We start from the raw sequence: 27,644 nt of genomic DNA on the forward strand, positions 1-27,644 counted from the left end.
TCGCTAATTGCACAAAACGTGTGCTCTGTCAAGTGCCGAGTTAACTACATTATATGGCCCGCACTCTTTCGTGGTGTGTACTACGATCATAGTTATGCATTAGTTAAGGCTTGCATTCGTGTCACAGATTTCATTTTTCTATTTAAAGTTTAAGAAAGGTTTATGTTGCTTGACATTAATTTAAATTGTTTGACATGCTCTAGTAGACTCCACTTTTTACACGTACTTTACATGAATGGGTTTTGATTTTATGAATAACTTTACCTAATTTTTTTTTTTAAGATAAAAATTGCCCCCATACTTTTTAAACTTGATGTTAGTATAAAATGTGCGACGATTATGCGATAAAACACGGTACTCTCTTTAAGAATAACCACCTAGGGTTAAAATTAGGCCTGTGTGAATATTTTAATTTTCAGATACGAATACGAATAATACATTATGTTTTTTCGATTTGACCTCGAATACGGACACTTCAAAATAACAAACATTCGTTTCTTATGAAAACTTACCTTAACATACTGACGTCGACCAGGGCTACGCCCTCCCTAAGCCTGATGTGCCTCACGCCACTGCCGACCCCCTCTCCTCCCACCGACACCCTCTATTTCAAGCCTCCCGCCAACAAGTGCGTGTGTGCGTGTGTTCGGTCACCTTGCGCGAACCCTTTCGGCACCCACTTTAACTGGAGCAGTGGAGACTGTATGTTTTTTAAATAATGTAATTCTTAAATATCTGTAGTATGTATTCCATAAATGTTAATTAACTTGCAATTTTTAAAAGGTTTTAATAGTTATGTTAAACTGTCTTTATTATTAATGTACTAACGGTAAGTTCTGCACTTCCTGCGGCCACGACACCCGGGGCTCAGGGCAGTCTCTTCCGTTCGCCGTGCGGGGTAGGACGCACCTCAGCACCTCGTCGACTTCAACTTTTGCTTGTAACCAATCCGTTAACATCCGCCATCGTAACTATTTTTTTAAAACCCTTTTTTTATCAATCTTCAAGGCCTACCCTAGTGGCAGACTGGAAAGGTGTAATTGAAAAACTTTTGAAAATTTCTTCCGAGAACTTTCCATGTATTCCTGAAGATGTCATTAAAGTATTTGTACGACAAAGGACTTTCATACGAATGAACTTTTTAAATGACAATTCAAGTGGTTCAAGAAAAATTTATAAAAGTGATGTTGCCTGCATCAGTTCAAAAAGGACTTGCGAAGTTTACGAATCAGATGAAAAGAGGAAACTAATGAAGAGATACAGAAAAATTATGACGTAGACAGAGTAAGTAAGCTTTATTTTTTTATTTTTTTATTAAATTGGTATGCAAATAAGAAAATTTATTGTGTAAAGAAAGTGTATGTCTAGCCTGTATTTAAACGATTACAAGAAAAACTGCTTTATTCATGTTAGAAATTTATTTTTAATCTAACTTCAGTTTATTTATATTGCAAACATTCCCAAAACGTTTTAATGAGCTATGACTACTTTTATTAAACACTAAGAAATTGATATGCAATTATTTTAAATATTATAATCTTGCTGAGAAATAAACACAAATAAACCATTTTGTTTACTAGTTACATGTTAATTACAATAATTTTTAAAAATTCTTGGATTCATCATTGATATTTTGAAAATTTTTACTGTCACTGAAAAAATTTGTTGAAATAATAATTCATCCTTGTTTTCAGTCACAGCATGTTGTCATTTGAAAAGCATATCAAAGCGATTATAATTAACAGTAATCTACAAAGCATAAATGAAATACTATAAGTATTGCGTATCAGACATGTGAAACGAGCCGAGCTGATAAGCTGATAAGAGAAAGCCGTCAGTCAGCAGGTGTAGTATTACGCACCACAGTGATAGAACACGCCATCCCGACCCTTCCGCACGAACCGATTTTCGTCCCTCCTGGAAGCTACGGTAATGTGGGTAAACAGACTATCCTCATCCAAGTGCAAAAGATGTTGCAGGACGGCATTATCAAGCCGAGTGAAAGTCCGTATAACTCGCAAATAGTCTTGGCAGAGAAAAAGGACGGCACATTGCGGTTCTGTGTTAACTTTAAACCGCTGAACAAGGTCAACATTAATGCCCCGCCACCCCTGTTGAACATCGCTGACACGATAGCTGGACTGGGAGACGCTAAAATATTCTTGTCATTGGACTTAAAATCAGGCTACTGGCAAGTGCCAATCAGACCCACAGACAGACTGAAAACCGCCTTCACCATTCCGGACGGGCGGTGCTTTCAATTCTGCACTATGCCTTTTGGCTTGCAAGACGCGCCCGCCACGTTTCAAACAATGATGACCTTTGTGCTAGATAATTATGCAGGAAAGTTTTCCCCGCCGTACTTAGACGACATAATTATCTGGTCCCAGACCTGGGAAGAGCATGCCCATCACCTGGCGCTCGTATTAGAGTGACTTGCCACCCACGTTGCATGCAATCGGCGAGATATTGAAATTTGACTACGTGTGCGCTCTCTCTACGGGAAGCAACATAACCAAACATGAATGATGCCAACTAGCGCTGGCTACATTTTTATAAGCGGTACACCGCAGTGACGCAGACGAAAAGTTAAAGGTATTAACTTTGAAAAACGTCTTTAAAAGAAAATTTACACATCAGACAACTTCATATTCCGTTAATTAAATAAGTAAGCGGTAATGTCCGAATAAATATTAGATTTCTACTTTAAAACACATCGTTTTATACGGAAAAGATACCTACGCAAAGCGCTCGGAATCTAATAGCGGGACCAAAATTATCATGCAACGTTTACGTGAGAAGATTTTTTATCAAAATTTGGACACCCTAAAATATGGGTGCGCCGATTATCCGCGTGCGACAATTATGCGATAAAACAGGGTATACACAAAAGTAAATAATGGTTTATGATTCCCGATGAAACTAGCAAAAATTTTGTCTATAAAATTACTGAACTAAAATACAATTTACTTGGCTGCCATTAACAACATAAATTTGTGAACAACTAGGGTTTACATATGTAAATATTAGCTCATTAACTCACAAATAATAGTGCAATGGATTTAACGATATTTTGTGATTAACAAAAATTTTCTAAATCAATGTGGAGAGTAGGAGGTTGTGGAAAATAAGGGGAATAGGAACTGAAATTAAAGGTTGGTTGGTTGGGTTACGATAGGTTACGTTAAGTTATGATAACTGCATAATTAAAAAAAAATTATTTCATGATTTGAATATTTTAACAAAAAAATTCTCAAATAATTATTGTAGCTGACTTAACCAATCTTTCACTTAAGTATTAGTTGTATAATTTTCCAGAAGTAAATTGACAAGGAAATTTATTTTTGTTGCTATTCTAATCCTAATTCTTACTATCTGAATTCAATATTCGTATTCGCGAATATTTTGATATTTGTATTTGATTTTAAACTAAAAAAACTGATATTCACACAGGCCTAGTTAACCCATTCGCACCCATTAACTCCGACACCTATTTGATCCTGGATACCATCAATTAAAAAAAAAAAAAAAAAAAATACATATTTGCAGTAGTTAAAAAAATTTATAACTTTTTTGTTTATGAACATTTTTAAAATCTGATTGAAGTACATTAAAAAAATATTTTTTTAATACATTATAAAAATTTGCAGTACTGATTTTGTGCAACTAACATTGCAATATAGTATTTACAATAAATTTTATATTTAGTACATACATGTTATAACTTTACATAATATATAATACACATAAGACATGATATTATATATTATATTATAAAATATTTTATATTAAAACATATAGTAGATATATGAAAAAATATATAAGATTGCACGAATGTGAGTGTTTTAGTGTCATTTTTACTAGCAGATAAAATCACAAAATTGATTTGAAACTCACATAATATACGATACTCATATATAATAATAAAACCAATATAATAATATGCTTTGTTTATGTATTATAAATTTATATATAAAATATACCTGCAATTAGCTTCATTCAAATTAGTATAAAACTGTGCACATTTAAAAAGAAACAATTTTTATTTCTGTACTCATTTGATTAGAGCATTTTGTAACTAACTACAATTGAATTATTGTCTAATTTTTTAGAGTGTGGTATGGTTTGAAATGATCGATACAAAGAGCAACACTCCAGGCATTGCACTTCCATGTAGTTTCCCTCCTCTGTTTCTTCTGTAAGCATGCAACACAGCGCTTTGCATACATTGACCCCTCTGCAGCAGGCGGATTCAGTTTCACTGGAAAATGGCGACCACTGAGTCGTGATGGCAGTTCTCCCGGTGTTATGGACTGCCTCATGACCAAACCTTCCTTGAAATGCTGCTGAAAATTTCTTCTGCCAATTTTTGCTTGAAGACATTGAATGTTTTATCTTTTTTTCCAGATGCGAGTTTGTACACCATAAAAAACTATTTAGCAACATCATGTCAACAATATAGAAGAAGATTTTCTTATAAGCTTTGCTGTACCGGCACATCACATGAAATTGACTCATTATTAGGAATGTGCGAATCCTTGATTTTCAGTTCGGTTGAAATCCGATTCAAATCCCTAGCAATATTTGAGATATGAATCCGATTCCAAATATTAAGCACAGAATAATTAAAAATAATGTGTGTTCTCTTTTTTCTAAGTGTAACTACTGGCAATTATTTTTTACAATGAGATTGTAATGTTTATAATTATATTAACTTAATTAGAAATATTGTAAATTACAATTCGAGACTCAAACACAAAGACCAGTATGGATTGAATTTGAACGAATGCGGCGCCGGAAGGAAATCTCATTGATGAGCATATCAATCGCAGTTGCAGGAAATATTTTGAGTTTCGGCACAAAAAAAATCATTTTCAAAAGTGTACTGCAAGTTTTATATTAAAATAAATGGATATATGAAAAAATCTACCATGTGAAACAAACTGAAATAAACCTACGTGCTCAACAGTGACGCTTGTTGAGTAAGGAAATTATTCATTGCATAAATAATTAAAGGGAAATTAATTTTCTTTGATACATCATATTATAAATACTTACGTAATAGTAGCCTAATTTGATTTTTCACTGCTAGTATTTTTGAACTGTATTAAATAAATTTATAACATTTGTGAATATCCGTAATACTGTTCGAATCCATGTAAGTACAATGATTCCGGGTTCGGGTAATTGTGGATTCGAACCGTACCCGAAAATATCGGGTACCCGCACATCCCTGCTCATTATCTGATTGCCCACATCAACATCTCTCATCTTCATTGTATAGTCCTATCACAGCTGAAGGTTTCACAATTTTGGTTTTTGTCTTTCGGTCCACTTTCCCTGTTTCAGAAAATTCTAGTGAATATTTTGTTGTCAGAACACAAACATCCCTCTTGTCTTTCCACTTGATAGCTGTAATATTATTGCTAGTGTATGTTACAGCTTCTCCTGTTATTAGCTTTTCTTTTCCCAGTTCTTTCAGCATGATTTTTCTGTTTGTGCGAACAGTGCCACAAACGTTAGTACCTGCAGAGTCAAGTCTGTAAAACAAGTCTGGTGAACTATATCAGTTATTTATCTAGAGTGAATCCCCTTTATTCAGAAGGTTACACTTCTGCATCATTTCCATCACTATAGCTGTGCTTTCTAGAGCACCAACAGCTGTTTTATCTTTGCCTACATAAATTTTGAAATCGCAGATGTAAGAATTTGCAGAATCACACAATTTATAAAATTTGACACCAAATCTGGCCCTTTTAGACTTATTATTATGAACAAAATGAAGCCGCCCTCTAAATTTCATCAAAGATTCATCAATACTTAGCCTGATGGAGTGTAAGTTATGCGAAATGATTCAGAAGTCATGCTTATTATTGGACGAATTTTACATAGGGGATCAGCAGGGTCCATGGTTTCATTATCTACAAAATGTAAATATTTGTTCAGTGCAGAAACCTCAAACTTGGCACGACGCTTCTGAAATAAGGTGTTTCAACACTTACATCTTTGCTCCAGGAACTGTGGAGTGTCGGTTTTTGAACAATACCCATTAAAATTAGAAGTGCATTAAACACTCTAAATTTGTCGGGTGATGTACACTGAAAAGAACTGTCACGAGAGGCATATTTATTTGTCTCTGCAACAATGTGTTCAACAATGTCGTCAGTAATGTACAGGGAAAAAATTGCATCTCTAATTGAATTGTTATTCAATTTCAAATCTGGTGCTAAGCCAAAACCGCCAATAAATGGATGGCATATTTGTTCCCTAATTTCACTTTCCCAATTCCAATAATGTACATCAACAGTAGCATTATCATCGCAAGACATAGAAGAATCACTTACACAATTACGCGCCCGGTGAATACGAACTGGCGAAACTTCCTCTGTTTCGGATTAATTTTCCGAGCTTGTGAAATCAGAGCTCAATTCGTTAAAATACTGCAGCATTTTTGGTCATCTCTTCCAGGAATAAAACATTCTTTTTTTTTTTTACGTGTTTCCATTGTCACGAGACTACCATAGACACTTTACAAAGTGAGTAACAATTATTGTGATAACAAAATATTAGGCTGTAACTAACACCATAAAAATGCAGTGAATCATATTTTTATAAGTATTCATTTTTACGAGACTACAATAACAGTACTACAATAACTGTTACCACACATGTAACAATAATGATAAAATATATAGCATGTGACATTTACAAATACCAAGAAATGAATTCAAACACGATACTAAAGGCAAAACCATACATGTGCGCACATGAAAATATTATTCATGAGCGTGGATGTTTCGATATCTATCCCCCATTTCACTGCCGTAAATGCACCAAACAAATAGTTTCAGGCCCACTCACTAGGTGTCTCGCCGCAAGAAAGATAAAACTATCGATTATACATCGCCTGGTACGAAACAGATGGCTCTGCTGTGTCAATACATTACAAAACGATCGCTCGCGTACCAGTACGCTAGTGGTGTTTTAGACCACATGCATGCATGTGTACCAGTATGCTTGTGGGTGTGCATGGGTTAAGATAATTTTAAATGAGAAAAACATTTTTTAAGCTATTATCAATAATGTCTTATATTTAATTCAATTAACAACACACATTTCTTGACTTGAAAAACCTTCACTTCCACAGAGTTTTCCAGACTCTACTGGGAATAAAATACTCAATTAAAATAAATATTATAAAAATATATTAATATTTATTTTCTATTCACATGACACAATTAACTCAATAATTGAAGACATATATGAATTTTAATATAATGCTAATGGTACATTTATAACGGTTCGTTACATACAAAAATAAACAGATGTTGCGCCAATTTTTTTATGTTAGTTTTATTTTTAATTTAAAATGTTGCGCAGATGAATCCAATCACTTTCACAGTTTTCTCACTCGTTCCAGTCGTACATTCGCCTGTCGAGAAATGCTCGCAGCTCGGGTGATGAAGATCAACGAAAAATAACGTAGATTAAGTCGTTCAGTAAAATCTTACTGTAAGTACACGAAGATAGTGCGACCTCGAACAGGGCCGCACCCAGCGAAAACGAATTTCGCCACGAGCCAAAACGCCGACGAAGGTGATCAAAATTTCTAAATACTGTCTGGACGAAATAAAAAGAAAATTAGGTTAATTTAATACTCGGCATGGCTCTGACCACCACGTTAAATTATCTATTCAGCAAATTACTTCATAATTTGGCAAGAAGCCACCGAACGCGACCTACTTGTGCAGCGTTCGACGGACGACTGGTGAAGTCTTGTCACCGTCTCCTCCACGCAGGGAGGAGAAATCACATGACCCCACCGACCAATCACACGCATGCTTCATTCACACTACAAGTTACAAGCCAATCAGAAGACAGAACACACATTGAAAACAGTTTTCTCTCCATAGAGCCAGGGACTTTACATTTTCCTTCTCTCTCCCACACCGTGAGACAGCAGTTATCACACATTTCCCACGACCAGTGGGGAATTCCCGTTTTTATCTCGGTTGGTGGGGAAGCACTGTTTCTTTCTCACTCACACTTACAGGCCTCTTATGCATCTCTTTCTAACCATCACACCAGACACAGTCCCTTGTTCTAGAATTATGTAACACGTTAATGAACATTACAAACAGCAATTATAATACCAATTACTTTACAAAATTCAACTTATTTAGAAAAACCTGAAAAATTAGGCCCAAACAGGCAAAAATCTAGTACAACGGCTCATTTGTGAATAATTACATAAAAAATTGTAATTATTAAAAATGTCTAATAAAATACAAAATACCTTCTTAAAAAACATAGCAAGTGAAAATATCAACCCTAAAATATGTAACAAACGGTAAAATATTATTAGAAAGACTTTTTAAGAAATATTTACATTCATGAAAATAGTTTAAAAATAATAATATTCAGCTAGGAGGGCAGGGGTCTTGCAACGTTACACATTTAAGATAAATAGCAGGTGCATAAAATTATTCTCTAAAATTTATGCAATTACTAGAGCTCGGCTAGATTTTAAAGAACTTAATTAGACTAAAAAATTATTTAACTGTATTATTGCTAAACATGATCAGTTCGGCATGACTCTACCCAAAAATTTGCGGACTTGTCCATCTATACCAAAAAAATTACTCAAATCCACGTAGCAAATAAACAAGAAAACATTATTATTATTATCAACATTAATATGTATTATGGTATTATATTTGACACTTGCATGAACTCCTGAAAACATATTTTTATCAATTTAATAAATGATAGCATGTTTAGTGTTACATCACGTAATAAAAGTAACTTACAATAACGTAATCACTATAAAATGTGTATATATCTTGTCTTCTAAAAAATAACATTTGCTGTTTCACGACATAACAGTATGAAAAAACAACAGGTATAAATTTTGTGTTGTACTTACATCACATAAAATAATGTATTCTTTTGTGCAGTTAATATTTATTGGTCCTGCAGTACTGACGTCGTACGGGGCTACGCCCTCCCCTAAGCTAGATGTGCCTCACACCGTTGCCGCCCCCCCTCTCCGCCCACCCCCACCCTCTGTTTCAAACCTCCCGCCGCCGAGTATGTGCGTGTGTGCATGTGAGCCTTGGCCCTGCAAGAGGCAGTAGCTCCAGTGCCACGTTCCCATAAAAACTTAATTAAAATAATAAGTAATTGTAATGTAAACATTTTTTTTTTTTAAATTCCTAAGTGTTTATGTTTTAAATTTTTAGTTAGTAAGGACGACGCAGTGCCCCAGGCAGGCAACTCCAGAGCTACCCGCAACTACTTTTTTGAACTTTAACAAATAAATTAAAAATAAATTAAGTTTGGTACTGATAAATCATTGTTGTCAGTTTTTGCTTAGTGTTTAAGAGGGTTTGTCATGTTAATATGTTACCAGGTGGACACCTGGTAACATAATGGGAACTTAACGCTTCTCGGCGGCCATGATGCCCTGGCCTCGTCAGACAACTTCCGTTCCCCGCCCGGGGTAGATGGCCGGCGCGCACCTCGTTGACTTCAATTTTAGTTTCACTGATCTGATAACATCCGTCGCTCCGTAATTATTTTTTAAACCTATTTCTTTACCTCGAGATCTACCCTGGGAGGTTGGCTCTTTAATATAATTATTTAAAGCCAGTTGGATATTTTATTTCGTCTTAATGCGTAATGAACTTTCAAGGACAGGCCACGAGGTGACCTGGTCAGTCTTTAAGCCGGTGTAATATTTCTGTTGGCATGTTATTTCAGTGTATCAGTTAATAACTCTCTTTTCACGTAATTACTTATGTACTGTTTTATTTCCTTGTGCCGCTCGACATCAATAAAGAGCTTCCCCTAGACTTATGTGAGTTTCACTGAGCAGCCGTGTGCGTAATCTTCTGAGTCCCGAGGCGTGTGGGACGCCTTAAGAGCCCACTAGTGCTACTGCGCAAAGGGGGAGTCGAGCCTAGTCCCCACACTGATCACGTCACGGCCCCGAGCGAGAAGTCTATGGCCGGGTCCACGTGCCCCTACACGTGGAGGCACCTAAGTTACACAGTTTCAATCTATCGGAACCCCCCCCCCCCCCCCACCCCCTAACGACAGTACAAAAAAAAACTTCGTTCAAGGTATCAAAATGCTTCGTTATTGAAATTTGTTTCTTGTGTAAAGAACTATGTTGTTTTTGGAAATGGCATTAACTTAGAAAATTTTGCAGATAACATTCATAACCACAGAATTTTTGCTATACTTTGTGCATTTTTGCACATCACCTTAGGACCCAAATTCGTGCATAGAATTTAAAAAAAAAAAAAAACGCACATAAAATGTGAGCAAGTTTATGCCAAAGTCTAGAATCCAACAAAATAATTAACATACTAACACAGTAAGATGCTAATCCTTCCATTAAATTGTTAAATGTTTCACAAGTGTAAAAAGAACATCATATTACTACAGGGTTCTTACAGGAACTTACAATTAACTTTCAAGGACTTATCAAGGACTTTTCAAGGACTGTACATTAATTTTTCAAGGACCACTATAAACAATCAATTATGTACATTTGCTAAATCAAATTTTTACTTGAATAAGTCAATTAAGAATGTTTTGACAACATTTCTATTTCTGCTTTTGTATGTTTAGTATGTTAAGTATGTTTTCGCACTGAATTTAATCCCTACCTAAAAAACCTACCTGACATTCACACAATACCTTAGTGTTTTTTATATTCGTCTAACTTCTCACATAGGTAGAGACCTGAAAAAAGTGGGGTTATTTTTTCTCAAAAGTGGTGTTATTTTCCCCAAAATTCGCGATATAAAAGTGAGGTTATTTTATTTAAAATTTATTTTTAATTTGACATCGTGGATGTTTCAAATGAAGTATTCTAAGTATTCTGAAGTATGTCTGATTATTTGATTAAACAAGTGTTATTTTTACTTTTGAATACATATTCTGATAACACACAATTGCATGGAAAATAACAAATTTAAATCATCATTTAACAAAGTAAGTACTTACTGAATACAAGAAATTTCACTAAAGGAATTTTGTTATAGAGCACTTTTAAAATGGAAAGGCTAGTATAAGGGTAGGCCTAGACCTACGATGCTAAATCATTTTATTGCATTAGGATTTATTTTTACATTCATTCTGCATTCCAAGAAACCAAATAAGTTAGTGTCAATGTTTGTGGGGTAAAAAAACGTAACCTAACATAAAATGCTACAGAAAAAGTAAGTTGGGCCTAATTACTCTAATACTACAGTAGAGTGGCCTATTAAACATCAAGGAAATTAATTCACACACTTTTTGTAATGAAATTGCAATGTCATATTTTTTTACTTTGAGTTTTGTCTACTTCGAAGCAGTAAAAATACTAAATAATTTAGGCCTACAAGTTACCAACTTGCCACCATATTTTTACTAAATAGGCTTAAGTTACATTAAGTTACTTTACTAAACACGTGTATATCACAAATATAATAAATATTTGGTGAGTAATTCACCGAAATAATTTTAGGAAACACTTTTAATATTGCAGGTATGTTGTGTACAGATCGAGATAGTGTTTTCACACATTGGAAAATATAAAAAAAAAAAAAAAACGGAGGAGGGTGGGGAATGAGTTGAGTTATAACCGGCCTCGTGAAAGAAAAAAATAATTATGCCTTCAGCTTATCAATGTGTATGGACATTGGCATTATTTTTATTAAAAGAGCGAGTTTCACCGACTCTCCGACATGGTTAGGCCTATGCACTGTAGGACCTAACAATACGTGATTTAATGACCTAGAATTAATAAATACAGAAGAGCTTAACACAGAATGCAACGGGGAAAAAATCCTACCTTCAACGAACTTATTTAACCATGACTTTAAATGTGGGTCTTCTAATTTCTCCAGCGGTAAATTTGCCTTGGCGAATGCCTCTGTCGTTTTCATTGCCATGTGTTTAATGTCGATTTTACGTTGATTTACGCTGCCAAAATTCTCGACAACAGACGTCTGGATTTTCCTTTCAGAAGAACCATTCGTGTATTTTCTTTTAGAGTTGACATATTTTTCACTTTTTGTGTGTTTTAAAACGGAATCTTTCCTCTCAAATACCACTCTGCAGTTGCAGTATTTAGGCCGGGTTTATAGAAAACGCAAAAACGCAGAAATCCAAAAAACGCAACTACGGTAAAAGTCCAACCTTAACTCTTCTACCAGCACGTTTATAAAAAAACGCAAGAAAAGCAATAACGCAAGAACGCAACGCAGAAGTTGTTCAACTTTCTACTTCTTGCGTTTTCTCCTTGCGTTTCGGCCTTCTATACTGGTTGCTTTAGTATGTGGAAACTGAAACTTTCATGTAATGCATATAGGAGGCTCTGCGATTGTAGTCGTTACGCTTTTGTTTCTTTATTTATGTTTTGGGCTGGCATTCTTCTAGTGAATACAGCTCAATGGAGGAAGCGCAAAGAAAAACAAAATAATCATGACATTCCTGAAATTTTATTTTTTGACTTTGGCGATGGCCGGCGTCCTTGCGTTTTTTTATAAACGACTGTGAATTTCTTGCAGTTGTCGCGTCCTGCGTTCTTGCGTTTTCTATAAACCCGGCCTTACACATAAGCGTTGACGCATCTGACGCATAAACACCGCCACTTTTGAATTCGTCGGCTCGTTGCCGTACACTGACTGGAAGTTTTGGCATCTTTAAACTTATAATAACGGCATGAAACTTTAGATAAATCACTCGTATGCGACAATCACGTCAAAACCCAAGAAGTGAAATCTGAAATGGCGATCGTTTCGCGTCGCGTGTGGATGTTTTACTCCAAATCGATTAGTCGAACTTATTTAGATACAGCGACTTAGAGAACACGTATATCAAAGAAAACGATAAATATCGATGTATTCAATAGGAAATATCGCCAGCTCGTAAATTCGTTAAATGAATCGTGAATTGTTATTTGGTTACAACAAATTCGCGTTATTGACTCAAAACATAAAAAATTGTGTTTCTACTGTGAAATAAAGAAATTCGTGTTATTTTTCGGGTTTATCACGATCGCGAATTTTTCAAGTCCCTACACATAGGTAACTGTCTATTTACTTCAGCAAGGGATGCCGATTTTTCTTTGGCTGTTCTTCGAAGGCTGTTGGACTTTGACACCATAGTTAAACTACCAGTTGCTTCCGCCTGTTCAGAGAACCTGAATTTAGGATTACGTAACCACAAAAAAGTACAGTTCCCAGGCATTGTGATAAATGTTAACAGTATCTCTCAAGATGCATACATCAACACACCAAAAGCACTATCAAACATGCTGAAAGAAAAAAAAATCATATAAAGTGTGAAAGAACAGTAGTTTTTACACACGTAGAGATAAAAACATCACATAATAAATACCAAAGTCTTTTCATATTTGAACATGTACACAATGGCGACAGCCGCAAAATTAAATCACAATGCAACTATCAAAGCCGGCAAAAACAATCGCTTCGCAACTCGCAGAAAGTATAAACTAAAAACTAAGTCGGAACTAATATTAAAACTTTCTAGAAATAAAACTTTTCACATAACAATTACTCAGACAATGCCATGCGATTACAGAAGCATGTAACCTGCATGTGAGCTAAAAGTACAAAGCAAAACCACCATCTTGCATCTATCTTTTTTTGTTTGTACCACATTTACCATGGTATACCATATTTATTCTGTATTTTCCAAAAATCTATGGCACATTTACCACGCGATACAATATTTACTCCTGTGTACCGAGCTATGTCCAATAACACACAGTTACGCAAAGCACACACATGATCTATTATTTTAGACCATCCATAAACAATGTCGTGCGCCAATGGAACACAAGAGAAATTCTTAGATCCAAATTTGTTTACGAAAATTCACTCAGCGTCCGTTCACGTTAGTGAATTATATTCTAGAAATAACAAAAACAAATTATGGTTTCGTATTCCTAAGCTAGGATTTTAATGGTAGGAAACTAGCTGGAATATTATGTTACCCAAAAATTCAAGGACTTTCCAAGGACTGGATTAAATTCAAGGACTTTTCAAGGCCTTTTAAGAACATGGTTAAAGTTCCAGGACATTCCAGGACCGTGCGAATCCTGATATTATAAGAATTACCGTATTTACTCGCATAATGTCCGCAGTAATTTGGCTACATTTTTGACAAAAAAAAAAAATGGTGTGCAGACATTATGAGGTGAAGTCCAAAATAAATTTTTTTCCTCAAAATTTTACATGTTTTGTGTAGAGTAAAAAAATTGTTCTCTTATAATTAGTTTACTAGTACCCTGATTTTACGTATGCTCAAGGTTCCGCGGATTGCATTAGTAAAATTGCTGCTTCGTAAAATTGGCACCCTTCCCTCGGCCCAGATGAAAAATATAAACGGCGGCACACTACTTCGCAGAGCGCTGGTGACTGGCGACCCTCCGCAGCGGACGTGAGAAATGTGACAGGTGTCAAGATAATTGGGTGCCGGCGAATAGTGGAAGACGCTACTCATTTTTTTTTCTTCTCTCACTCGTGTGTGCGCTCTTACGTTCAGAAGCCGCAGCCAGCCTACACAAAATAAACGCTTTGCGTGAAAAGATATTTTTTAAATCTTTCATTGAGATGGCCACTAACGGCACAGGGCAGATGTCTAATGTCTGCATTAGCCGGTGCCGGCGAGCCTCCCTCCCTGTCCCTTGCCCACTGTGTGTATAAGAAAAGTTACCGGCAGACGTCAGTGCATGCGAGTCCCCTCCTGCCCTGCTTGACTGAAGCGGGGGAAGGAGTGCAGAGCGTGGAAAAGGCTGAGCAGGAATTTTTAACAAAAACAAAGCAGAGCCTTGTCTTCCTGACATGTAAGAATTTATGCATGTCCATTCTGTTACAGCTGACGTTTTCTTTACGTTGCGTATAATATCTTACATGAAAACAAAATTAAAGCCTCTCAGCAAACGCGATGTTAGATAAACCTGTTGAAAAATCTACATACATTAAAAATTACTACCTAACTTAGGTACCTAAAAAAATTGACACTGTAGTAGCACTCAGAAAATTTCTACTAGGTAGTCTGCATTTTAAAACACTTTACGCCACAAAAAAAAAGACAGTGACTAAAGAATGTAGCAGTCTTGCTCAACAAAGCAGTTCTATTCGACTTCAGACTCGTCGCTGTCACCATCCTCTGTATCACTGCTCCCGTCATCGTTATCGCTATCTTCCCAAATAGCATCATCTTCAGTCCCGTCGAGAGCAACGGTGATGCCAGTCTTTTTAAAGCTTTTCACCACCACAGTGTCAGTGATAAGTGCCCATCTTTGTTTCACCCAGTCACATATCTGTGTTAGTGACAGTCTTTTCAGTCTGCCCCCTGGAGTGAGTTCATGACTGTCGTCTGCCATCCATTCAGAATACAGTCTACGTAAATGTCCCTTAAATGGCTTGTTTATAGACACGTGAGGGCTGCAGGACAAATTTCAGGCCTCCTGGAATGACAGCTATGTCAGTCTTGCCATCACTTAGGTCGCGTTTGACGTCTTCAACGAGATGTGCTCGGAAACTGTCCCATATGAGTAGAGATCGTTTCTTGAGAAGTCATTGCCAGTTGCGCGAACGTAACACTTGATACTCCCTTCTGACTTATTGTCGTACACTGTGGCATATCAACATTAATTGGGGTTTGGTCCGCATTATCTACAGTAGAACCTCGATGATACATTCCCGTTTCATACATTTTCCCGTGTCATACGCGGATTAATTTTGGTCCCGCCGAAAGTACTATATTTACAATGGTTTACTTTCCCGGAACATACACTTATAATATCATTAATTTCCCGTTTCATACATTTTTACGACGCGGAAAAGTCCTATAATTCACAAATTTTTTTGTTATATTTCTCCTCATAAACTAGGCTTTAATGCTTTTATTTTGAAAAACGTTCATTGTTTACCTTTAAAATCGTAAGAAAATAACTTTATCGCACCATAGATATGTATAGTATCAGGAAGACTGTGCACTTCGCTAGTAGCATCTATGGCCAGCACCAAGCGAGACTAGTGGCGCAAACTAGCAATGATTATGAAAATGGTGCACGCGCTTTACCAAGGCACGGATCTCATATTTTGTGCATTCATTAATCTTTGAACTGAATCTACCCGTTTGTTATTGTTTTCTTACGATTGGATTGTTTTGTATTTTACGTTTCTCAAGTTACAATTTTATTGAAAATTTTTCTGTTGCATAAAGTTGTTTGTAAAATGAAACAAACAAGCAAAAATTTCTGATTTTCTTTTTACAATAGCCTAATTTTTTTAAAATTTATAATTTAGGCTTGGTGACTTTTCCCCCCCTCCAAGAAAGGACTTCATAACATTTTGTAAGGCCACTGTTTCTCATGTCAGCTTTACTTGATTATGGACTGTATATTTATGATGGTTTTATTATATCTTAATATATATAAATCTCGTGTCACAATGTTTGTCCTCAATAGACTCCTAAACCACTTAACCGATTTCGATGAAAATTGGCATTTATGTGTAATATTGTCCAACTTGAGAGATAGGATAGTTTTTATTTCGATTAATGGTCTTAATCTTATAATTTTAGAGTTTTCTAATGTGATGTATGTATGAATTGGCAGAAAATCACCATGGCAACGGCTGTAGCACTGTTGACGCTTAATTCTTCTCCATGGCAACTTTGATTTTTTTTTCCATTCGAGGCGCGGCAGTGGCGTACCCACAAGGAGGGGCATATAAAATGAGCGGCGCAAGAGTGTTCTGCCTGCAGACTGCCGAAGCGAAGTACGAGTACACCAGTTGTACGTTGCGTGCTCGAGAGTCGGGAAACCATCTCTGCTATTCGTTTTCTCTCCGATACATTAAAAAACGTAATAAATTAATTGCCATATATTTCATTTATTATTACTGTAAATGGGATATTTGGTCTTCTTTTCCCTTTACTATAGCCGTGCGAAGCTGGGTCGGTCAGTATATATATCCAGTGTCCTGATGTTTGTTTCCAGTGAACTCTTCACCAAGTCAACCGATTCCGATGAAAAATGGCATTTATGTGTAATTTTTTCCAACTTGAGAGATAGGATAGTTTTTATTTCGATATATGGTCTTAATAATTTATAATTAATAATAAACTGATTATCCATGTTGATTGGTGTTTAAGCCCGGGAAACAGTGGGTACTTTGTCTCCATGACAACGCTGCGTGCTCGAGAGTCGGGAAACCATCGGTGCTATTCGTTTTTTCATCGGTACATTACAAAGCATTGTATTAAGTTTTTTTCAAAATTAATTAATTTTCATTTTATTTCATTTATTATAACTGTAAATAAGAGATTTGGTCTCTTTTTTCCCCCCCATTAATACAACCGTGCGAAGCCGGGTCGGGCAGCTAGTGTATATATAATTATGAATTCATATCTTTCATTAATATAATGCAATTATTTATACATTATGTATTTAAGTAAAATCTGACATTGTGCTGGTATGCTGGATTGAAAAAAAATTTTATTATTGCCATTCCCTTTTCATACACTTTTCTGCATCATACACCATTTTTGTGCCCTCTGTTGAAAAGTGTATGACAGGGGTTCTACTGTATTTGCGAAAGCAGGTAATTGCGAGTTTTTCTCTGCCTAATAACGAATCGCTGAAATTGCAGCAACTTTTCATTGTATTCCTTAGGCAACCTTTGGCTCAAGGATGTTCTGCATCGCAGAGAAATGTTTTCTCTCCTCATAAACCGTGTGACCCATCCACGACTGGCCTTGAATTCTGTATGTGGTATGTTCAAAGAACAAGCAATTTCCCGGGCCTTCACCTGTACCATATCATGCGAGACTGCACAGGCATTATTTCTTAACTCGCGAATGAAGTTCAGAACTTGAGCGTCAAGCTCTGAAAACTTTCCAGTCTTTGGCCCCCGAAATGCACGTCTCATTGTATTTGTTGATTGTAACTGTTCTTTCATTTTTCGCCACTGCCGCACACTTTTCTCTTGGACGTCAAATTCATGTTCAGCTGCCCTGTTTCCATGCTCTTCAGCAAAATGAACGACTTGCAACTTGAACTGTGCAGTGAAGGACTTGTACTTCTCCATCACATACCTACGTTAAAAATACTCTTGAAATAACACCTGCCCTTAAAGTAACTACGTCGGCACGGGTCCGCTGCGTTTACAGTTATTTTTATTACCTAGAAGTCCAGTGACCTTTCCCTTTCCCTCTCCCAACGAACCGTGGTGGGAGTATCGAGAAGGTGAAACCGTGCGCATGTACCCCCACCACTTCTCCGCTACCTCCCCTACTTTGTGACGTAGTGTGAGTTGCAGCTGCTTTGTCCGCGCGTCTGCATGTGGGACTTGTACTGGCTTGTGCTATATATAGCCTATCCCCTTGCAACTCGCGTGGCATCGCAGGCAGCTGCGCAGTAGATTGCGAGTTTCTGAGTCCGGACGGTTTCACCACGCTACAAACCATCTCAGCGACCGCTCTGGAGAAGTGACCAACTCAAGGTCAAAGCATTGTTGACAGCGTCGGTAAATATACATCCCGTTACTGTGACTTTCAGGGGTGGCCAATGTTGCTTTGTCTGGTGCGGACTTTATAAAATTCCATTTCAAGTATTTAAAAAGAAATGTGCGGACATTATGCGATGGCGGACATCATGCGATTAAATACGGTAATTTTATTTATGGTATTACAGAGAATTTGCAAAACTTGGCAGTACTGCTAAGCAAACAGAACCATTTCAATTTAAGACATACGCCATTGCTAAGAACTTTTTCTGTTGAAGATAACAGTTCCCAAAACGTCGCTTGTTTCTATTTTGGTAAAACTATTGTGTTCGTTTCATCTTTTCGGTTTGTCGTGTTTTTGTCTCGTTTCAACTGTTGTGCTGAATTATTTTGGGTTCAATACTTTTGTGTTGTCATCATTAGTGGGGGTTTTTATCGTTCTATTCTGTTTTGGAAAACTATTGTGTTTGTTTCGTCTTTTCGTTTTGTCGTGTTTTTGTTTCGTTTCATCCGTTGTGCTAAATTTTTTTGTGTTCAATATTTCTGTGTCATCATCATTTGTGTTTTTTTTTTCGTTCTCTTAGTACATTTTTCTTTGTTTTTCTTTGTTTGTTGACTATATTCCTGCTACGGAATATTTTGTGGTGTTTATATCCTTATTGACAACAGCAATTTTTTGCTCAATTTTGTTTTTTTTTGTCTTTTTTTTATTATTTTTCATTTTTTTAGTTTTTTTAGTTTTTCTTCAACAGAAAAAGTTCTTAGCAATGGCTTATGACCAAAAACTTACATCAAGTCATGCACTCCCATTGCACAAATCTTTAAAAAAAAAAAAAAAAAAAAAAAAAACATTTCAATTTAATTACAGTAAAATAGGAAGTTCATTTACATAACTTTTTGTAACTATTTAGTGACATGTTTTTACAATAAGTAAACTCCTAATAGTTTTATATTTTTGCATGGTTTTCTCATGTGCATTTTCAAAGACATTTGACTGGCATTCACCAAATTTTTAACCCATATTGAAAATTTTTTTGGTCTAATGAAATGTAAAACTGTCAGAATCTTTTAAGCTTTAGAGTTTTCTCAAAAATTGAATCAAAGAAAGTTATTTTCTGAACCTTGGCACACTCCTCACGTTGAGATCGCTACAGAACTCACCCTGATGCTGTACCGGCTGCTGATGCTGCAAGGTCACGATGCCCGACTGGGCGAGGCCTCCCACACTCACGGTCTGCAACTGGCCTGCCAACACAACAGTCAACATTTAACAACTGCTCACAGCCATGACAATACTCTCAACAGTCAATTTGTCTCCTACGTGTCCTCGTATAAGCTTCACCATAGCCAATAGCGCACTTTTAAACTGAAAGTGAATAAGAAGCAGTGCTGTTTCATAGTTCGTTAATTTTTACTTCTACACATTTTGATTTGAAAATGTTAAAAAACTACAACATAAATAATTTATATTTGAGTTTGAAAACTTGTCAATTTCTTGCCAGAGATGAAAACATAGACTTGGTTTAAAAAATACCATATGTAGACAAAACGGTCCGAGGAAGAGATATTTGGTTAGCGGGGGGGGGGGGGTGAAGAGGATGTCTGTAGGCCCAAAATGTTTATTAAAACAAACATACCTAAACAATGGTTCCAAATTTCAGAGAAAAATGGCAGAAATATTTTTATAACATTGCTCAACGAAAATAGACTTTCTGTAACCACCGTTCACATTCAATACAAGTAAATATTTTAGGTTCATAACAATAATATGAACTAATTTAGTTACTTTTTTGCAGTAACTCTTAACTCTCTCTAAAAAAAATATATTTTTAATAAAATGTATGTGATTTCCCAATATTTTGCAGTTTGTAAACATTTTCTATAGAAATATTTATTTATTTTATTTATTCTATTTTAATTGTCACATGCCCTCCAACAGCCAAGGGTTTTGCCACTGGGCATGACACAAAGATACAAGACATAGACATGACTGGTCGCTGCAAGTAAACAGACACTCCCCTCTGTCGGTACGAGCGGGAAAGCATTAGGTATATGAGGTGGGATCCACAGCAGGTAATCCGCAAATGGCCAACACACTTGCAGCGACCAAAACAGTACAGGACTTACACTAGAGAAATAATGTGCAAATACATTCGATACCACATTAGAATCATTAGAAATACCACCACTTACTTTAAGAGATAGCTGTTAATAATAATCATCTTTCAGTAGTTATACATATCTCAAAAATTGTTTAGGGTTTTCTTAATATTATTGTTTGTTGAACTAGTCCAATGAATTTTGTCATGCTTTATTAGAGAGTTCACTAATCTACAAAAATGAGAGAACTGTGAATAGTACTATAAATTATGATTTCTTCTGTAGAGCTTGTGAAAATGTTTCTTAGATTTTAAAGCACATATTAATTCATTTGAAAACCAAAGATGGTATTTGGACTTTTTTTTTTATAAGTTTGTGGGATAAAGGTATCAGAAATACAGTTTGTCAGTTGATCGACAAGGTTACTAAGTTCGGCAGAATTGTAAAAATATAACTAGTCATGGATTTTGATACAGTAATAAACACCAAGAAAATTGCAATTTTTGTCATTTCTAAATATAGAAGGGTTGATATTATTAGGGTGGTGATGTGATGTGGTGATGTTATTTAAAGCCAGGTGATATGGATCTTCTTTGATAAGTACATCTACAGCACGTGTTACTATACAGTATGAAAGATTAGAGAGACAAAGATCTAAACGATTTATAAAAGGCTAGGTATCATTATAAAGTTAAGTAAACAATTGGCTTTAGTTTTGACATGTGAATGCATATTATTATCAGTTTGAGTGTTAATCCAGTCAATATCAGGAACTTTAAAATTACCAAGAACCACTATATCGTCACAAGATAGACGTTAGAAGTTTTATCGTCCAAGGGTTCAAAATATTCCAAATAAACATTAGGAGTGAATTCTTGACGTAAATTGAAGAATTAACGATTTGGTAAACGTTAATTTTATTTTCAGCCAGACAGCTTCAATATTGGGAATGTCGTAAACATGCACTGGTTGAACTGATAAAAATTTGTGCTTGTTGAAAGCTGACAGGACACCACCTCCTCTTTTCTTCATTGTTAGTTGAAATTTTCTATCATTTCTAAAAAGTAAATATCGGACGCTAAATAGTGTGAGTTTATGCTATCATTAGAGATGATAAAAAATCGTTTTAACGATATAGCCGCAAATAAATGCGACAAACCCGTTTACCAGCGATAAAATGTGATAAGCTAACCAACTTGCGAATTTGTGCTACATACTAAATAACCATTGTGTTATTTTGAGTTACTGGACTTTTTTTCCTGTCAGAGCACATGTTTTGTTTCCAAGTGGCAACCGGCAAGGCACTAGGCAGCTGCTTTTGTGTGTGTGTGTTGTGTGTGTGTGTGTGTGGTGTATGTGTGTGTGTGGTGTGTGTGTGTGTGCGTGCATGTGTGTGTGTGCGCGCCCGCAATGACAAGCCAGTGGAAGTTGTCAAGGCCAACCAGTACAGTCTGCACTAAAGTGCTGTAAACACAACTTGTGTCCAGGGCGATGTGTACAATATGCCTGTCACTCACGGTCACGGCCGCTTCTATTTCTGGATATTTTCCTTGTTTCATCCTTCGAAATGCTCACTTATCTTTCAGCACCTTCTGCAGTTATGTTTGGCTGCACCAGTCAGTACTTGACATTGGTTGCTGCAGTATCTTATTTTCTCGCCGCCACATTTTTTCCGTTTCATTCGGCTTACTTCACACCTTTCTGTTTGAACTCATCTGTATAACTTGTTATTTTCCTCATAAACACTACCTGGTAACTGTAAAACAAACTTCCCTTCCCCCTCGTATTCCTTACGAGCAAAAAAAAAAAGTCTCTCCCACCCCTTGCCGTCCATCATTCAACAAGCCACCCTCCACCTCTCCTCCCTCCTCCCGCCATGCGTCACAACATACCACCCGCGTTCATTGTTATTGCTTTTCGCTCACTCTTTTTTAAACTCCTGGTGTGAATTCATTCCTAAGTCGGCCACGCGGTAAAGAAAAACTGGCTTTGCTGTGCCGTGTATCAGGTTGCGTAAATATTTTTACGAGATGGGGCAGACGAAAACTGTAGGGCCGCATTGAAGAGCAGAGCAGTATAAATCACATCATTTCTACGTTAGCGACACCAATATTCCAATGTGCAAGTCCTGCAATATTCGTACACACTGGGGGAAAAAAAAAAAAAAAAAGCTGATAAACATATTAAAACATTGCCGCACATCGAACTGCTTAAGAAATTTTCACACCAGCTTGAAAATAAACGGCAAGCGACTCTGCCGGCGTTAGTTCAGGAGCAAAAAAAACACAAAACTGAACAGCAGGAGTTTGTGGAAGAAACAGTGAAAATGTTTCTTAAAGAAAATATCCCACTTCACAAAGTGGATGATCCTGCAGTTCGGGCGTACATGACAAAGTAAGTACAGTATTTTGGTTGCAGTAAATGTGTGTGCTAACCAGTTGGCATTGTAATAAATGTATTGACAAAGTTAATTTTATTTTCAGATATATTCCTGGCTCTGGAGACCTTCCAAAGGCAGCCACTGTCAGAACTCACATTGTACCATGTGTGGGTGAAACCATGCAGACAGAAATAAAGGAAGCTGTAAGAGATCAAAAGATTGTTGTGGTTGCTGATGAAACAACAGACACTTGGGTAGGTGTGTTTTTGCGGTATTATTTTGCACTGTAACTGCAAGTTCAGCCCAATGTGTGTACTTAGCAAGTGGTTCGTTTCTGAGCAAAACAAATGGGACAACCTGCAGTCTGGCTATTTTAGACACTGTAAATAAATTTGAAATTTCATTTGACAATGTAGTGGGCATTGTCTCAGATTCCGCTCGTTACATGGGAACATGTTTTCAAGCTCTGAAAACTATCTTTGGGGAACCGCTTCTTCATTTCAAATGTTGGGCACACAAAGTAAATCTTGTTGGGGACTGGATTGTAAAGGAGTTTGAGGAATTAAACTTGTTGCCAAAATGAAAACTGCATTTTTGCATTCAAGAAAAATAAAGAATGCATGCATTGCATACTTGGAGGAACACTGCTCACACGTCCCAGCAGTTTTATTTCCTATTCCAGCAGTAAAACATTGGAATTCTTGGTTTAATTCTGTACAGTACTTTGCTCAATACATAGAGGAAATTTTGAAATTTTTCTCCAGTGAATATACTGTTGGCATGTTCAAGGACAGCACTACTGCTTTTCTCCTAAGAGTACAAATAAAGTTTGTCAGTGAGATTTGTGTGAAGATTAAGGCATTAATCACAGATCTTGAAGGGTCTGAATACCCATATGCCCACAAACTGCAGGATGAGCTGGAGACACTGCAGAGTTCTCTGCAGAGGTGTGCAGATGGTTCTTTCCCACATGGAACCATTCAACTGTTGAATCAGAATTCCAATGCTGTTGTCAAAGAGGGAGTGAAAGGAAGTTTGAAGACTTGCATGCAGAAATGTCTTCTCAAACTAGCTAACCACATGGCAGGTGGAACAAGTGTAATGTACAAGAATGTAGGTTCTTTGTTCAATCCTACCCTTGCAGGACAGAACAACAAGGTGTGGATGAAAAGCATGCAAATGAGTGCAGAATGAGACTTCCATTTCTCAATTATTTGAGTGCAGACGATTTCACAGAAGGGTACTCGTACTTTCATCAGCAACTGCTTAACCACGTTAAAGAGGGTGACAAGTGTGATGTAATCCAGATTTTGTAGGCAGTAAAGCTCAGAGTACCCAGAATTTTCTGAGGCGGCACTGAGATGTGCGTGGCTTCCGGTCAGTAGTGTTGATGCTGAAATGTTTTTCAGTAAATACAACCTCATTGTCACTGACAGGAGGACAAGGATGGCCGAGAATACCATTGAAACATGTTCAATGCTTTCATTTAATCATGAATTATCATGAACATGATGTGTAATTTTTTTAGTGTGTCAAATTTCTCTGCTACAGTATGTTGCGTTACTAGTGGTCAGAAACAAAAATTTGTATGATTGATTGTCCCATTTAGCTGTATTTGTTATTTGTATTTTGATTTAATTCTTTATTAGTTTATTACTACAATAGAATCCAGCCGATGCGACCCCCCCTCTGATGCGTCTAATCCGTTTATACAACCGATTTTTGAGAAACCATGAAAAATTTGAGCAGAGAAAGTAAAACATTTGAGTAAAATCGGCTGAAAAACAAGTCTGTTACACTTTGTTGGGCGCTATGTGTTCACGTTTATCTTGGCGAGCGCTGTACTGTAAGCAGGCAGGCATACAAAAGACGGCTAAAAATAGATACCAACCCTCTAGACTGTCCACGCTAGCCAATACCGGTAATCTGCGCACTGCGCGCATCACCTGATAGCATCTACGCGCGCGTCTATTGCCGTCCCGGTCCCGTGCCTTTGTCATGCGACTGGTTAGTGTGATCTTGCTCACTTGTGGATATGCTACTCTCGCTTGCTGATTCGGATTTCTCTTGGTTTTTATTAGTGATTGTTGACGACTTATTAAGCTTTGTTTCTTGGACGCCGATTTAGTTACACTACTGGTTTGGTTTTGTGAATAATTGTTGACGACACACACATTTGTTTTTGAATATTGATTTGGTAACATTGTTGGCTTTATTCTATGAACGATCGTTGACCACACACACAGTTTTACACAGATTTTGATTTTCTTACAATTTTGGCCTGATTTTGCAAAGCATTGTTGACGATTGTGACTCGTTTTTGAATTTACACGGACTAGTGGATTCGTGAAAATGACAGGGCCAAGAGCACAATTTTTCCTCAAAATAGTTGATTTAGTGACCACAAATGAAAAAAAAAAAAAAAAAGACTTATTTAGTGACTTTCACTCGTACTCACAGACATTTATATTACAACACAAAAACAAAATTACTAGTACATGTTATTTCAAAGTATGTACAAATTATGAATATACTGGCCCTAAATTTTAAAAATAATTACAAATAGCAAAATAAAACCAAATTTACTTTGGCATAAAATAAGATGTACCCAAATATTGAACATTTGAAACATTTACAACAAATAAGTGATGTACAGGGCTGTATTAAGTTCATGGAGAAATACAATTTTGTTAAGTTTTACACTTTCACTTTGTTTACACAGTAAAATATTTACATTAGGGCTGCGAAAGTTCATCACTTAAATTAAATATTTGTAAGGAGCTTGTTTGTTTTCTTGTAGAGTTCATTTTGTAAACTAGACACTCTCTTTGAAAGCAGTTGTTCTTCATTTTTGACTAACTGTGCTTCTTCGTACATCGCCTGTGCCAGGCTTACTTCCTGAACATCAACAGGAGTCTTAGACAAAGCTTTTTTTAGCCTATTATTGGCCTCTTCGTGCATTTTTTCCCAAGTATCTTTTTTCAGTTTATGAAATTTGTTGGCTTCATCCAGTTTTTCTTCAATTCTTCAACATTTAGCTTCATTCTTTTCTGGATTATTCTTCAACATTTAGCTTCATTCTTTTCTGGATTCTTCTTCTGCTTCTCTTTTTTTCCTCTCATCTTCAACCTTAATCCTCTCAGAGTCTTCTTTTCTTTTCTTCTCCTCAAGGTAAAGCTTGTAGCTCTTATGGGCATTAACAGCAGAATTAATAAGTTGCTTGGTGATGGGAACATTAACAGGATTATTTCCATACACTCTAAGACCATCAATGGTGTTTAACCTGGCATTGAGAATTCTTTCACTCATTGATGCTCGATCTTCAGTCAGAAGTTTTGAAGAAAGGGAAAACACCCTTTCAACATCAGAACTGCCATGAGAAATGCTTAGACTCATTTTCACAACTTTCTGCACAGTAGGATACTTTTCAGCACCGACAGCATTCAACTGAAAGATACTTCTCCGAAAATGGTCGATTCTCTGCCCAGGACTGAAGTTTGTCATTTCTCTTTCACTTTTCAACAATCTCCATTCGTCTAAAAGGAGGTCAACATTAATCTCCCCTGGTAAAACTCTTGCTATTTCTGCTATGGACTGCAAACTCTTTGGCTTTAAAACCTGCTCAGGCTGGAAACAGCTGAAGTGTTTCAACATTTTGTGGAACTTACCAACCAAATAATTTCCAGCTGTTGCATAGTGTTTCTGTACACTGAATTTAAACTCCAATCTGTGTCTTTCATTTACGCTACTAAGTGCTTCCTCCACAGTGTGTCCACACTGAATGTCAGTGGCATTTTGGAGATTTTCTTTATCACACACATTGTTTGAAATATCTTTCCCACTAGCAAGTTCTCCCTTGCACACACGACCCATCAACTTGCTTACCAGTGTGTCCAATTCAGTTTGCAGTGCATGTATTAAGGGTTCTTCTTTTTGGAAAATTGTGCAGAAGGTGCTAAAGATTTCTGAGCTAGATATAACAAACAGAATTTCAGCTTTCATTGTGCTTTTCTTTAAAAAGCTACAAATTTTCTTGCATTGTGCTGAATTAAATGTTGCATTGGTTTTTTGCAAGGGAAGAAACTTGGTAAAGTAGTGTAGCAAAGCTGGCCACTGTTCAAGGAGACGACTTGCTGCTTCTCTGAGTGTAACCCATCTGGTTTGAGAGTGTTTAATGAATGAATGCTCTGGAACCTTAACTTTTTTCTGAGACTTCACATAATCTTCTTTTCGTGATGGCCAACCATGAAAGAAATAATACACAGATATTACCAACTCAGAAACATCTGTTCCAAAAACTTCTAATCCTTTCAAGAACGCATTATGAACATGATGAAGATTGCACGTTCCTACATCAAGGAGACTTTTTCCTCTTGCTGCAATAACTTCATTTAGCAATGTGAAAACCTTCTGATTCACTTTAGGACCATCACTGCCAACAGTCACAACATTAGACTCAATGATCCTTTATTAAGCACTGAAAGAATTGATGTGGCTAAAACATCAGTAGAAGCCTTTCCTATAAAAATTGTCTCTAGATGATGAATTACTACTTCATTACGAATGTCAGACCAATATCTAATATTTATCTGCAGTTCCTTCTTACCTTTGCTGTTGGTAGTTTC

At 36.5% G+C, this 27,644-nt stretch overlaps 1 protein-coding gene across 8 annotated transcripts in view; it reads right to left on the reverse strand.

The window, feature by feature from the left end:
- The window catches only part of LOC134527514 (trithorax group protein osa-like), a 251,358-nt gene that overhangs the window by 148,966 nt on the left and 74,748 nt on the right, over nt 1–27,644 (reverse strand). For all 8 annotated transcript variants that reach the window (XR_010074209.1, XR_010074208.1, XM_063360249.1 and 5 more), the window contains one exon: nt 19,701–19,784. Coding sequence is in view for 6 of the 8 variants with exons in the window: in XM_063360249.1 (XP_063216319.1) it covers nt 19,701–19,784 (84 nt within the window). In the remaining 2 variants the exon portion in view is untranslated. The remainder of the gene's footprint in view (nt 1–19,700; nt 19,785–27,644) is intronic.

The sequence above is a fragment of the Bacillus rossius genome, chromosome 1 (assembly GCF_032445375.1).
Source record: "Bacillus rossius redtenbacheri isolate Brsri chromosome 1, Brsri_v3, whole genome shotgun sequence".
In the NCBI taxonomy this organism is placed as follows: Eukaryota; Metazoa; Arthropoda; class Insecta; order Phasmatodea; family Bacillidae; genus Bacillus; species Bacillus rossius.